The sequence below is a fragment of the Lactuca saligna genome, chromosome 3 (assembly GCF_052625555.1).
Source record: "Lactuca saligna cultivar CGN05327 chromosome 3, ASM5262555v1, whole genome shotgun sequence".
NCBI classification, from domain to species: domain Eukaryota; kingdom Viridiplantae; phylum Streptophyta; class Magnoliopsida; order Asterales; family Asteraceae; genus Lactuca; species Lactuca saligna.
The window spans coordinates 82,089,594-82,102,970 of record NC_136419.1 but is presented as its reverse complement, the minus strand read 5'-3'; the positions used below and the strand labels follow the sequence as shown (position 1 = coordinate 82,102,970).

Sequence of the window (13,377 nt, the reverse complement as noted above, 5' to 3'; positions counted from 1 at the left end):
TCTTCACCTCCAGCCAAATAACTTTCATACTCACCCATTATTGCTTCTCCTGCCTGAGCAACTACATCTGGTAAGGTGGCTCGAATCGCCCGAGCAATTTCATCAGCAAACTCTTCTCTAGTAACCAAGTTTGTAGCATGAACCCTTCTGTGACCTCGACTATGGCCGCAGTGGGATCCAGAGCTTCCATGGGCTGATTGTACAGGTATGGTGCTATAACAGCTCCTCGGTCTCTTCCTCTACCCCTGCCTTCTCCTCTTACTTGACCCCGTCCACGACTAGCATTTGGGATCAGTGGGGTTTCTGGTACATCTCCTGGTGCTCTGACATAATCTTCAATTGGGATTTGTTCTTCTTATGAGGGGACCCTAGTGAACCTCCCAGATCTTGGTGAAGACATATTAACTACATATTTATGTTTATACCACAATAAGCATAACAAACATAAATTTTATTCCAACCAATCAAAAATTTCAAAAAGAGACATATGTCTTGTTCACATCAAACAACTTAAGCCAAGAACCAAGAGAAAAAAAAACTCATCAAAACCCCACTTTCTACTTTTTAAACACAATGTCATCATATTTCAAGATCTGCTTTCCCTCCTTCAAGTACTTCCTTATTTTTTTGGCTTTATGATCTCCAGGACCACTCTGGATTACCAGCACCTCGGCCTAAGGTGGGTCTCTTCCAACAACCCTATTTAGGAATCCGTATGTCGCGGACTTGGCTCACTTTGCCCGAGCCACAAAACCTTCCCACAACTTAGTGATAGTGGGTTTCCTTAGCTCCAACACATCTTGTTCTAACCTTTGTATCTTGCGCTTACTTTTCTTAGCAGCCTCAACACATATTTCGTTCTCATGTACGAGCCTTGACATATGCTCATCTATCTCTTCAATCTTTCTTTTCAGATTGTGAATCTCGAGCTGTATATGGGGCATATCTTTGTTATATAAATGCTCCCAATAAAAACCGAGACTAGTTGACATGTACTCCAAATAGGGAATATGGAATGTTTCATATCTTTGTTCACATGGTACTCCACGTGATTTCCCTCGGGTTCCTCGTCAGGGTCTTCTTCAGGCTCATCCTTAGGATCTTCGTCGGGTTCCTCCTTAGATTCCACATCCTCATCTTCTTCATCCTGCTCAAAGAGGTTGAGAGGATTTGTTTTTTCCAAACTGCGTTCCGAATTAGAGAGCTATAACTCGTGTTTCAACTTCTCTTGAGGAAGTAACCCACTCGTACCTTCACCTGACACCCAACTATCAACGATTGCCTTTCCACGATCCATTGTACCTACGAATGAGATGCAGTCCAGATAAGGTGATGTACCGCTCCTCCCGTTTAAGCTTAGGCATTTAAGCAACGATTAATCTACTTACACATCTCGCTGATACCCACTTGTAACGCCTTAAATTTCAAATAACAATACTAACATAACAGGGTCTCAAAACTTCTAAAATTCTAAAATTTAAAATACTAAAGTCATTATTAATAATAATGGTGAAAGCAAATAGAAATTTAAGTAAACACTTGGTGCGCTACGTCTTCCTCAAAACTTGTCGCCTTCTTCAAGTCTGAGCTTTATCATTTCTATTTCCGCTGCCACTTGATACGTTAATTCTTGAGTTGCGTGCATTTAAAGATTCTAATGGGTAAGCCTAGGGCCTATGCATAATGGCGTCTGTAAAATAAAAATAATGCAACAAATTATCAAATATCATTCTTTTCATTTTTTTCCACCATTAGTGACACGTTAGGGAACTACTACCATTTTTAGGGAAAAAGTCCCTCCGCCAGGCACAACAAATATTCTTACAGCTAATTAATCAAAGCGTAAGCTCTCCGCAACATATTGACACCCTGTATGACGACTAATAATGAGACTATGTAGTTAATACACTCGTTCCCTATACATATGTCACCCACACTTTTCACCCTTTTACATGAACAAGTTCATAAAATTCACACATATATTCATAGCAATAACAATGGTAACATGTAATTGCAAATAAATTAGAATCAATTTTTCATTCAAGCAACCACAAAATATACACGAAAATCACATTGTTGGCGTTAGGACTTAAAACAAAGCTTGTCACGTTACACGCACCCAACATTTAACCAACATATTTTTCTAAGGCCATAATCCTAAAAAAACATCATATGATCCGATTGTGTGGGATTCTATTATTCAAATGCCTTGTTTGGCCGACTAATATTCTAATTATCATGCTATATATATATATATATATATATATATATATATATATATATATATATATATATATATATATATATATATATATATATGGGCTTAGGGAATATGTGGTTGTCATGTACCTAATGTTAGGTATAGAACCATCAAAAAACTATATATTTTTAACAAAATGCCATCGAATCTCTCTACCATCTTTCTTGTATCCTCTATTAGAACTTATGCTAAGCTTTGTATATATTTTTATGGAATTTTATAATTTTGATTTTGCACCACAAACCATATATAAGAGCACCACAAACCATGTATAAAAATATTTTACCAACTATTTGTAGGTCTTCTAATTGAAATTTAATATAGAAAATACGTTGAAAGTTTGAAATTATTCATTAAAAGAACTCAATAAACCGTTTTCCATAAGAAATCATAGAAAACCCATATAGGTATACATAAGATAGGTATTGAAGGAAGTTATGAAACTTATTAAAGGTCTAATAAAAAACATATTTGGAATAGATAGATATTCAAGATAAATCACGAAATAAAATATAATATAAGTTTAAAGGCAATAGGAAGCTAAAAATTAAAGAAAAATGTGTTTTTCAATCAAAATAAAATCGATTTTGATGGTTTTATACCTAACATTACATACATGACAGCCACATATTCACTTTCTCTCTCTCTCTCTCTCACTCTCTCTCTCTCTCTCTCTCTCTGTATATATAGAGTCAAGATCAAATAAGAAGGAAATTTTTGGTAGGAAGGTAAGAGGTTTTTTTTTTTTTTACTTATTTTTTTTGCGAAAAATAAAATGAATCATTAAATGATTCATTTGTAAGATGATTCACAAGAAAAAATTCTCAAAAAACATCTCGATGATTCATTTATACAATGATTTTGTTGTTATTCACTAAAATTTTTCATAAAAGTGGATTTTTTTTTAATTTACTTAAAAATGAATCATAAATATGTTTTTTTGAGAATTTTTTCTTGTGAAATCATCTTGCAAATGAATCACCTAGTGATTCATTTAGTTTGTTCGTGAAAAAAATATGTAGAAAAAAAAAACTTCTTACCTTCCTACCAAAAAAAATTTTCTTACCGGATATATATATATATATATATATATATATATATATATATATATATATATATATATATATATATATATATATATATATATATATATTAAAGTGTAAATTTTTTAAAGGAAATAATCAACTAATTATTTATTAAAGAGAAATTTACAAAAATAGCCATTTACACTAATGATATTACAAAAATAGCCAAAAAAAATCGAAATTACAAAAATAACCACACATTTCGCAGATGAGAAGGTCCCATCTGCGAAATGGGCTTCTCATCTGCGAAAGTACAAGTGCCTAAAGCACAGTTGTGCTTTAGGCACTTGTACTTTCGCAGGTGGCCTTTTTTTTTTTTTTTTTTTTTTTTAAATTTTTTGCTGTATATATAGGGGTTATTTCGCAGATGGAATAGGTCCATCTGCGAAATCCTCTGATTGTATCTGCGAAATCGTGTTTTTTTATGAATTTTTTTTTTTTTTTTAGGTTGACTATGAAATGGTTTGTTTTGACTACGAAATCAGGTTGCTATATAAATAGTTTTGTAGAAAAAATATCATTTTGGTTGTTATTTGTTTAGGAACTCTCTCTACAATTTTCTCAAAAAATGATTGAATATATGGTTTGTCTTGTAACCGGTGGGAGATGGCAAGTTAATGGAACTAATCTGGAATACATATGTCCACAGGGAGGTATTTCTAAACTTGCTTTGATATTTTCTGAGTATATTAGTTATAGTGATTTTGTATCTTTGGTAAGAAGCAAAATTGGTTTGTTAGACAAATATAGAATTAGTCTTCGTTTTCACCATCCTGAATTAAATTATTATATAGCTATAGTTGAAGACATGGATGTTAGAATGTTGATAAACGTAATAAAATGTAGTGGAGGAAGGGCTGTGAAAGTGTTTGTGGTGGTTGATGAAGTTGAGGAGGTTAATGGGGCTGGTGAAATTGGAAACCAAGTTGTTGGTAATTTATGTAGTTATAAAGGGAGAAACGATCCGATAGGTACTTACAATACTCCTAGTGTACCTCAGTTTCATAGTGTTGCTGAAAATGTTAATGTTAGTTATTCACCTATTCACTATGTGGAACCTGAGAATTACAAGTCTGTTGGGGATGATGATGTTGGTGCATATCTTAATCATGTGGGTGGTCGTTGTGATGATGTTGCCGAACAAGAAGTTAAACTTATGAATAGGCGTGTGGTAGATAAAACAAAAAAGAAAAAAAATTCAAGTAAAAAAAATGAAAAAAATCATGTTTACGGGCATTATGTTGATGTTGGTGATGTATGTTTAGATATAAGCGAGCTACAAAGCAATTCCGATAGAGATGAGTTGGGTGATGAAGTTAAAGCTAAGTTTCCCGATAACCTTTTTCATGGTATGCCCCCTGTACCAGCATGGCCAGTTGATATTAATGAAGATATCCCAACACAGATGGTAGACATGAATCTTCAAAAGATTCAATGTGAGAGTATATTTAAGAACAAAGAACTTTTAAAGCGGTGTATTGGTAAAAAATGTCTTCGAGAAGGTTTCCAGACGAGGACAAGTAGATCCACCAAATCAAGGTATGAAGCTGTGTGTGTTTCGAAAAATTGTTCTTGGTTACTAAGAGCAAAAGCAATTAAAAATTCTGATGGTCTTTTCCAAGTTAATAAATTTGTTGATGTACACACATGTTCTTCAACATTGTTGCAACCTAATCATCGACAAGCAAACAAATATGTTTTGGGTGAATATGTTGCTGATGTTTTGGCTGAAGACTATAGTAGAGTGTATCGGGGAAAAGAAATTGTTAACGATATGAATGCTCAATTGAATATCAATATCTCATACCATCAGGCATGGCGTGCGAAGCAATATGCATTGTTGTCGTTAAGGGGTTCGAAAGAGGATTCTTTTACCAAACTTCCGGCGTATTGTCACAACTTGGCCAAACATAATCCGGGTACTGTCACACATATTAAAACAGATGTTGATGACCGCTTTGAGTTTCTGTACGTCGCACTCGGTTGCTCGGTTAGTATTATCACATTATATTAATTTTTAATTTATATTTTGGTGTATTTGAATAGATATACAATGTATGGTAGGTACGCGCTTTTGTCAATTTTTGTAAACCGACCCTAGTAGTAGATGGAGCTCACCTAAAGGGCGAGTTCAAAGGTACCATGTTACTTGAAGTTACTAAGGATGGACAAAACCAAATATTACCGGTTGCATATGGTATATGCAAAAATGAGTGTACCGATTCTTGGACATGGTTTTTTCAAAAACTACGTGATTGCATAGGAAATATGCAGGAGCTTACAATTATATCTGATAGGTCTCCATCTATAGCAACATCCGTTGCCAACATTTTTCCTCACGCTCATCATGGAATATGTGGTGTCCATTTGTATTTCAACATAGTCTCTAGATTCGGCAAGAGTAAGACGGTTAAAGGAATTTTTTGGGAGGCGTGTAGGGCGTACACAGTTGATGCTTTTGATGCCGCCATGGATGTTATGAAAAAGACAAAAGAACCAGTATGGGAGTATTTGAAAAGTATAAATCCAGAAACTTGGTCCATAGCACATTTTAAAGGGAACCGATACAATCTTATGTCGTCCAACAGTGCGGAGTCTATAAATGCATTATCTAGACACGCGCGTAAGGTGCCAATACTTATGTTGATCGATTTTTTTCGTGCTACAATGCAACAATGGTGGTTTCAAAGACGTAACTTTGCAGGTATTAAGTAAATTTTTAATATTAATGTTTTATTAATTTTGATGTTATTGATCTTAACTTCTTCATTTTGGCTCTTTTTTTAGCGGAAGCAACAACAATTCTTACCCCTTGGGCGGATGAAATTGTAAAAGAGAACAAGAAAAGTTTTAGCAAATGGGATGTTCGCATGATCTCTAATACGAAATGCGAGGTAAAAAAGGGGGCACAAAATGTGATTGTTGATTTCAAACATATGACATGTACATGTAGGCATTGGCAACTTGATGGGATACCTTGTGGTCATGTCATAAGATGTTTAACAGTGAACAATTACGAAGACTGCTCGAGGTATGCATTAAATGCTTACTTTACCGAAACACTGAGGAAAACATATGAGGAATCAATAAACCCTCTGCCAAAGCCATCCGAATGGGAGATCCCCAATGATTTGATGATTGTTAAGCCACCAATAATGGATAAACGTCAGCCAGGCAGGCCAAGAAACACAGACCGCATTCCATCCCAAGGCGAGGGTCCAATTATAAAAGAGTGTTCTACATGTGGTCAAATTGGACACACGAGAAATAATTGTACTGGAAGGGCGTTTGGTAGCGGAGCACGTCACATAATTTCTACTGCAGAAATGACATTTAATATTGGTGGTTTAGCGAGTTGCTCACAAACTATAACGCTGATTTTAATATAAAACATCCTTGAAATGAAGAGTATTGACGAGTTGTTAACTTATTATGTATTGTAATATTTTTATTAAATCTTACAAGACGTTGCTATGCTTTCATATTTTTGTTTAGTTTGTTGATTGTATCAATTAGTGAAGACTTTATATTAAAAAATATAGTTTGCAGATTTTTTTAACAGTTACAACATGTTATTTAAAAAAACAACAAACGATCCTTTTGCAACCTAATCTGTAAGTAATTTTAAAACTCAGGGAACTGCAACGGGTACTTATCTTTCTCCATTGTTATATAGTCATCCCTAATTATCGTTTTGTCTTCGAAACGATCCTTTTTAACCATAATGTGTATCAACTGCTCATCCTTCTCAGCAAGCCGTTTTTCAGTGGTGTAAAAAAATGGTCTACCAAATCACAATAATAACAATCAACTTCGTTGCATGAGCAAATTTCGATTTTGTGAGAGGAAGTCATAATAAAGTCGATATTGTATTAAACTAGACAGTAATGACAAGTCCAACTTTGAAATGACTAGAGATAAATTACAGTTTGACATGACAAAACACTGTAGTAACCTGTATAGATAGACAGTAATGACAAGTCACTGTAGTAACCTGCACATAAAAGTGGGGCCCTTAAGGGAAAAGAGATAAATTACAGTTTGACATGATAAAACACTGCATAAAGCTGAAAATCGTAGTCCAAATATAACCATTTCGTAGTCAAAGTATTAATTGATAGTCTATTTACTTATATAAATAGATGTTCACGATATAATAACCAAACACCCGAATCACCTAAACGAAACGAATTCCCATTATTAGAAATGTCGTCGAACGCAGCAAGTTCTACGAATGAAGTACCTGGTTCCAATTCTGAAAGGCCATGGACGACAAACGAGGTGTTAGTTCTAACACAATGCTGGCTAAGTGTTAAGGAAGGTGTGTGTTTACTTGCTCCCCCGCATTGCCTAATTGGTGATGAATGGAGTCGCATCACATCTTTGTTTAACCATGAGATGGAAGAAGGGCAAAAAAGAGAAAAATCAGATGTTGTTACTAAGTGGACGGATGTAAAGTAACAAGTGACATGGTTCAATCGAGCATGTGGTTATGCGAAACGTAACAATGTTCGTTATCGTGACGAAGAAGAGTTCTTGGAAGTTGTTACAAAGTTTTATATCTGTCAGCATGACAGCAGAGACTTCGAATATGAGGAAGTTTGGAAGGTTGTTAGAGATAAACAATATTTCAAGTAAACGGTTGTATCTTGTGTTAAGAATAACCAATGGACTTGTGTTTTACGTTAATGCTTTGTTCGTATTATGTCGTTGTTTTTCATGTAATTGTTGTGATGTTTTTAATGGTTCATGGAATCCTTGTTACTAATGTATTCTAATATATTGTGATAACTAATGCAATGACCATTTATTAACTCAAGTTAATCATACGAGTTGCTCACATAATAAACTAAAATAGATTCTAAACAAACGAGATATATTTCAAAATATTCCAAGGGGCTTCAAACTGGAATTCCAACCCGTTACTTAATGACTTGTATTCTTCCTTAGCAGCTTCCAAGATAACCTCCTCAGTAGCATTTAAACGGGTGTCGTCAATTTTGGTATAAAGATCGTTGAATAATAGAACTTCGGTTTTCATTTCATACCATCTTGCTAATATGTCTAGTTCTTCACGATCGTTTGTTGTAGCCCTTTGGTTTTCAGCATTGAAAATTTTGGTTAAACGGGTCCAAAACATTGGATCGTTCAACTTGCTTGTCTCATACACATGAATATAAGCATGTGTAAGAACCAAAAACTCTTCATGGCTCCATGATATAGAACTCATTTTGATTGAAACTAACAGAGTGGAATATAAAAAACAATTTTTGAACAACAGTATTGGTTTATTTAATAAAGTATTTGTGTAACATAAGATCAATTTATAGTACTTTCTACACAAATTCGCAGTCCAATCTTCTAATATGTCTGCATTTCATAGTCAAAATTAATTGACGAACGCAGTGTACTATACTAATAACATAACAGAGCACTGTTTGAGTTGACAAGTCATCCCCGGACGAATGACAACACAATACATTGCTGCTTGAATTGACAAGCCATTGCAGCAGCAAATGAAGGAGTCGTTATAAATAGATTTTAATATGCGTTGTACTTGTTTCGTATTACTTCCATCCCTGCAATTATGGACTCACCACATTCATGGAGGAACGCAGAGGAGGTCGCTTTGGTTCAAGCTTGGATTATAACTGTAGAGGAGGATTTTCCACCGGGTCCCCCACAAGTTCGTGCTGGATCATTTTGGTCTCGTGTCTGTCATTTGTTTCACCATTTAATGGGGCGTAGTCAATATCGAAGAAGAAAAGATGTCAAAGCCAAGTTTCACGGATAACTAATACATAACACGAAACTAATACATAATACTACATAACATATAAAGGTGCTACATGAATAACTACTGCATTGAGGGAGGTAACAGGACCACCATTTCATTTGGTATTTCCCAATGCACATGCGATGGTATTGTATTCACCAACTCAGATCCATATGCAAGTCGATACACATAACTAGTGAACTTATAATCAACCAATCTGTTTATGGATTCAGATGTACGGGTTCTAAGACATGCTATAGCGTGGGCACATGGTATACCGCTTTTTTGCCATTTACCACAACTACATACCATTCGTTCAAGTTGTACGTTGGTGGTTGCAAAATTATCATCGACTTGATATTTATCCCCATACAAACGTCTAGCATTCCAATTGTAAGACTTGTTGACAGATTTTTGAACTTTACCCTCAACGTAAGGGGTCAACCCACCAGATAACCTCCCTGAAAATTTTGATATTTTAATACAAATAATAACACATTAAAAAAAGTAAATAAAACAATCTCTCTTACCCGCCACGTCCGCCCGTTCAGCATACTTGGATTGTATCGACGTGGTGATTAACTCAATCATCGTTGTTATAGGAAACTCACGTCTGGATATAACTTGCAAAATTTCAGGGACGTCAATCGATTTAACATTGTAGCGTACTCTTGGGAAAAATGCTCGTGTCCATTTTGAAATCGGAATATCGTCTAGCCAGTAAATTGGACTCCTATGCAAGGAAAATAAAGGTGATTTCCTACATTCAGTTTGCAACCTTTCCAAACACAAGTAAAATTCATCAACGTTGTATGCATTGCATGACTTCCAAAACAACGATTCAGCTTCCGTACTGTTACGTCCCACACAGTCACGTATCTTTCGAGCTATATCTTTAGGACAATATCCATGATAGGAATCCGGGTAGGCACTATAAACACCAAATTCTATTTTATCACACATGTTGCTTATGAAACCAACCTCTATGTCGTGACCTAAACAATCTTTTAACCTCATCATGAACCATCTCCATGATTCTTCACACTCTAAGGTTCCCAAACCAATTGCTAAGAGAAGTGGTTCATGATTTCCATCTACAGCCACTGCGAAGTACATGGTTGTCAGATAGCTCCCAATAAGGGGTAAATAACCCACATATATCAGGGGTATCAAGCACCTAACGAAGGTATGAATCTACATAATAACGAACACATATTAGTGATGAGTAAAAACTAATCGAGATACATTACCATGAAATATTATGTAAGTCAATAAAATTAGTATGTCATACCACGCAACCTAAAGCCACAAAACAGAATTGGAAGCGGTTGGTATCGGTTTTCTTGATTGCTGTGTAGGTATTAGGATTTGTTCGTTGAAGGTTATGTAAGAAAATTGGTAGTTGAGAAAAGCTTCTTCCGATGTTAGTACTCATTTTCACAACCGATGAAAGTGCTCTACAATCATCACACAAATGAGATTATAAATAGAAAATATTGTATCTCTAATGTTCACAATTCATAGTTTAACCTTTTAAATTCGTAGTCAAAGTAGTTCATTTCATAGTCAAATTACACTGACCGACATGACAATACTACAGAAGGTACTTGTCTGGATTTCGTAGTTCAACTTTTTGAATTCATAGTCAAACCAGTTCATTTCATAGTCAAATTTCACTGACCGACAAGACAATACTACAGAAGGTACTTGTCTGGATTTCGTAGTTCAACTTTTTGAATTCATAGTCAAACTAGTTCATTTCATAGTCAAAAAGATTTGTCTGTAACATGATTTCTTCTATAAAAGGGTGTCACTCAGTATGAAAACTATATCAGTGAAAGCAACTCCTATTTATAAGAAAAACAAGGCTAATGGCATACTGCAATTGCGGAGGAGAACGTATCGTTAGGATTTCGGGAACATCTAAAAACCCAGGAAGATTGTTTTACGCTTGCCCATATTTGGTATCATGTTGTTAACGTCATTCAAATTTAAACCTTCGTGTTTACATCACAAAAATTTATTTTCTTACTATAAATATTTAATTTAACAGGGACCAAAATACGGGTTTATCAGTTGGGTTGATGAAGAGAAGGACCAATCTTCTATGGTAATAGCCAAAGTAGCTAACTCTAATAAGCTCTTTCAATCAGAAAATAAGAAGTTAAAGATAGCGTTGGTTTGTAGTTGGGTGTTGTTCTTGGCAGTTCTTATTTACAAGTTGTAAGCTTTTCAATATTGTTTTTACGGTTTTGAAGTTGTTAGGTCAATAAATTGTTGTATTTGTAACGTTAAAAAAAAATGTTGTAGTCGTTCTTATGTTCTATGTAATGTTAAGTAATTAGTAGGTCATTAATTTGTTGTAATTGTCGTAACGTTATATTTTTTTGCCGTCCGTTGAGTAAACTGTCAAAATAAAGTAATAATGAAATCCAACATTAATTTTTAAATACATTTATATAATCCAACTACATAGGACCAAGACAAGACCCCCATATAATTTTTGCCATCCGGAGACGGTACTCTAAAGCTGCGTTCTTTGGGTCAATAAGAACACGTATTGGTTGACCTGAAACCAATTTCTCCATAAACATACAAAGAAAAACACCGCAATCTCCCAAATGACTACTTTGTTGGGGAACGTTTTCTTCATAAATGAATTGCATATTCAATGGAATCCTTGGGATGTTCCTCCGGGCCCAATACTTAATCTTGTCCAAATAATTTGCCACCCGACGTTCAAATTTGGAAAAAATTCCTTCAGATTAGAATTTTTCATAAGCACCTCTACCAAGACTGTCATAAATATGCACTTCCATTGACGCTAATCGTAGTTCCCCAAATAGCCAATGATTAGGGGATGAATGAATCGGCAATAAGACCTGTATGAGAATCAGAAAATAAAATTATGTTTATTTACATCACAATACAAAGACATCACAATACAAAAACATAACAAAAAAACGATATTATTTTCAGTAAAAACTATTAAGTTTACCGTATCAACATCCCACCAAGCAACCATGAAGTTGGGGTACGTAGCAATACCAGCCATAAACGCCCTCCAGTCCTGTCCTTCTTCCAAAGCATGAGAAACAAAAAAATTTGGAGGCATTATTGTATGTCGGTCGCTCTCAAACCGTCTCTCCATCAAAAGTCGGTACCAAATGGTTATATGCTGCACACATGATACTGTTGTTATTGACTAAAAAACAAATAACTTTTAAAAGAATAAATTAACAATTAATTTACCGCTGACTCCAACCAGCCGTCGTGTGTATGCCCAAACAATGAGCTCCAAAAATTTCTATCTAACACGAAATTAAACAAACGATGCTGGACATCATATGAATGCAATACATAATTTTGAATGACATCTTCACCGCCTGCTACGTAAGGTTGCAAGCGCAACATGGAGAAGTCATGAGCGACACCAAAAACTGGAGTAGGAACGGGGGTTGTTGATTTCATATCAACCTTCTTTTTTGTTCTTCTTTTTTGCTTTGGTGTCGTGTGCAACTAAAAACAATATTGAAATGTTTAAATCTATATCTTTAATATAGTTCACAAAAACATATAATCATTGGTTTATAAATAAAACGAATACCTCGGTGTAAGGAGGGCACAAATATTGTGATGGTTTTCGACTCCTCGGTTTATCGGGTGTAACTTCTTTGTCATCATCATCGTCTTGAAAATAATCTACATTTCCCGTTATTATTAGTTCGTCTTCGTCCGGCACATCATCATCAAATTTGTTCCCCGCATTGTAATTCCCCTCCTCCCACTCTTACATTAAAACTAATACGTTATACTTAATAACGAAATACACATAATTTAATCAACAATATTATCTAAATAAACAAAATATTTATATTAATGTAACTATAATAACCTCTTTAACTCCACTATAATCATTTACATCAAACACATCATCATCGAATTTGTTCCCCGCAAACTCATTCCTCTCCTCCAACACCTACATTAAAAATATAACTTTTTACTCAATAAAAAAAGACACTCTATTAAAAAGTAATTATTATAATCGTAAATGTAACATCTATAACAACCTTCTCGTCTTGAGTATCACCAAAAACATTTTCAGTTGTATGGTTTTTATTCATTACTTCATCCTGTACAACCTATATTTTCAAATATAAAATATGAACACAGATATTCATATATGTTAATAAAATTAAATAAATAGTGTAGCGTGTAACTAACCTGTTCATCATTAAAAATATCGCTCCAAAATT

At 34.6% G+C, this 13,377-nt stretch overlaps 2 protein-coding genes across 2 annotated transcripts; one reads left to right on the top strand and one right to left on the bottom strand.

The window, feature by feature from the left end:
- Nucleotides 1-4,975: 4,975 nt before the first annotated feature.
- LOC145035724 (uncharacterized) lies at nt 4,976-6,734 on the top strand. Its single transcript, XM_078984227.1, has 3 exons — nt 4,976-5,335; nt 5,410-6,049; nt 6,133-6,734. Exons 1-3 carry the CDS (start codon nt 5,120-5,122, stop codon nt 6,732-6,734), a joined length of 1,458 nt encoding a protein of 485 aa, XP_078840353.1. The 5' UTR covers nt 4,976-5,119.
- Nucleotides 6,735-9,202: 2,468 nt separating this feature from the next.
- Nucleotides 9,203-10,237, bottom strand: LOC145035723 (uncharacterized). The gene is made up of 2 exons (XM_078984226.1): nt 9,652-10,237; nt 9,203-9,582 (listed from the first exon to the last, which is right to left on the bottom strand). The coding sequence occupies exons 1-2, from the start codon at nt 10,235-10,237 to the stop codon at nt 9,203-9,205; spliced, it is 966 nt and encodes a 321-aa protein (XP_078840352.1).
- Nucleotides 10,238-13,377: the final 3,140 nt, after the last annotated feature.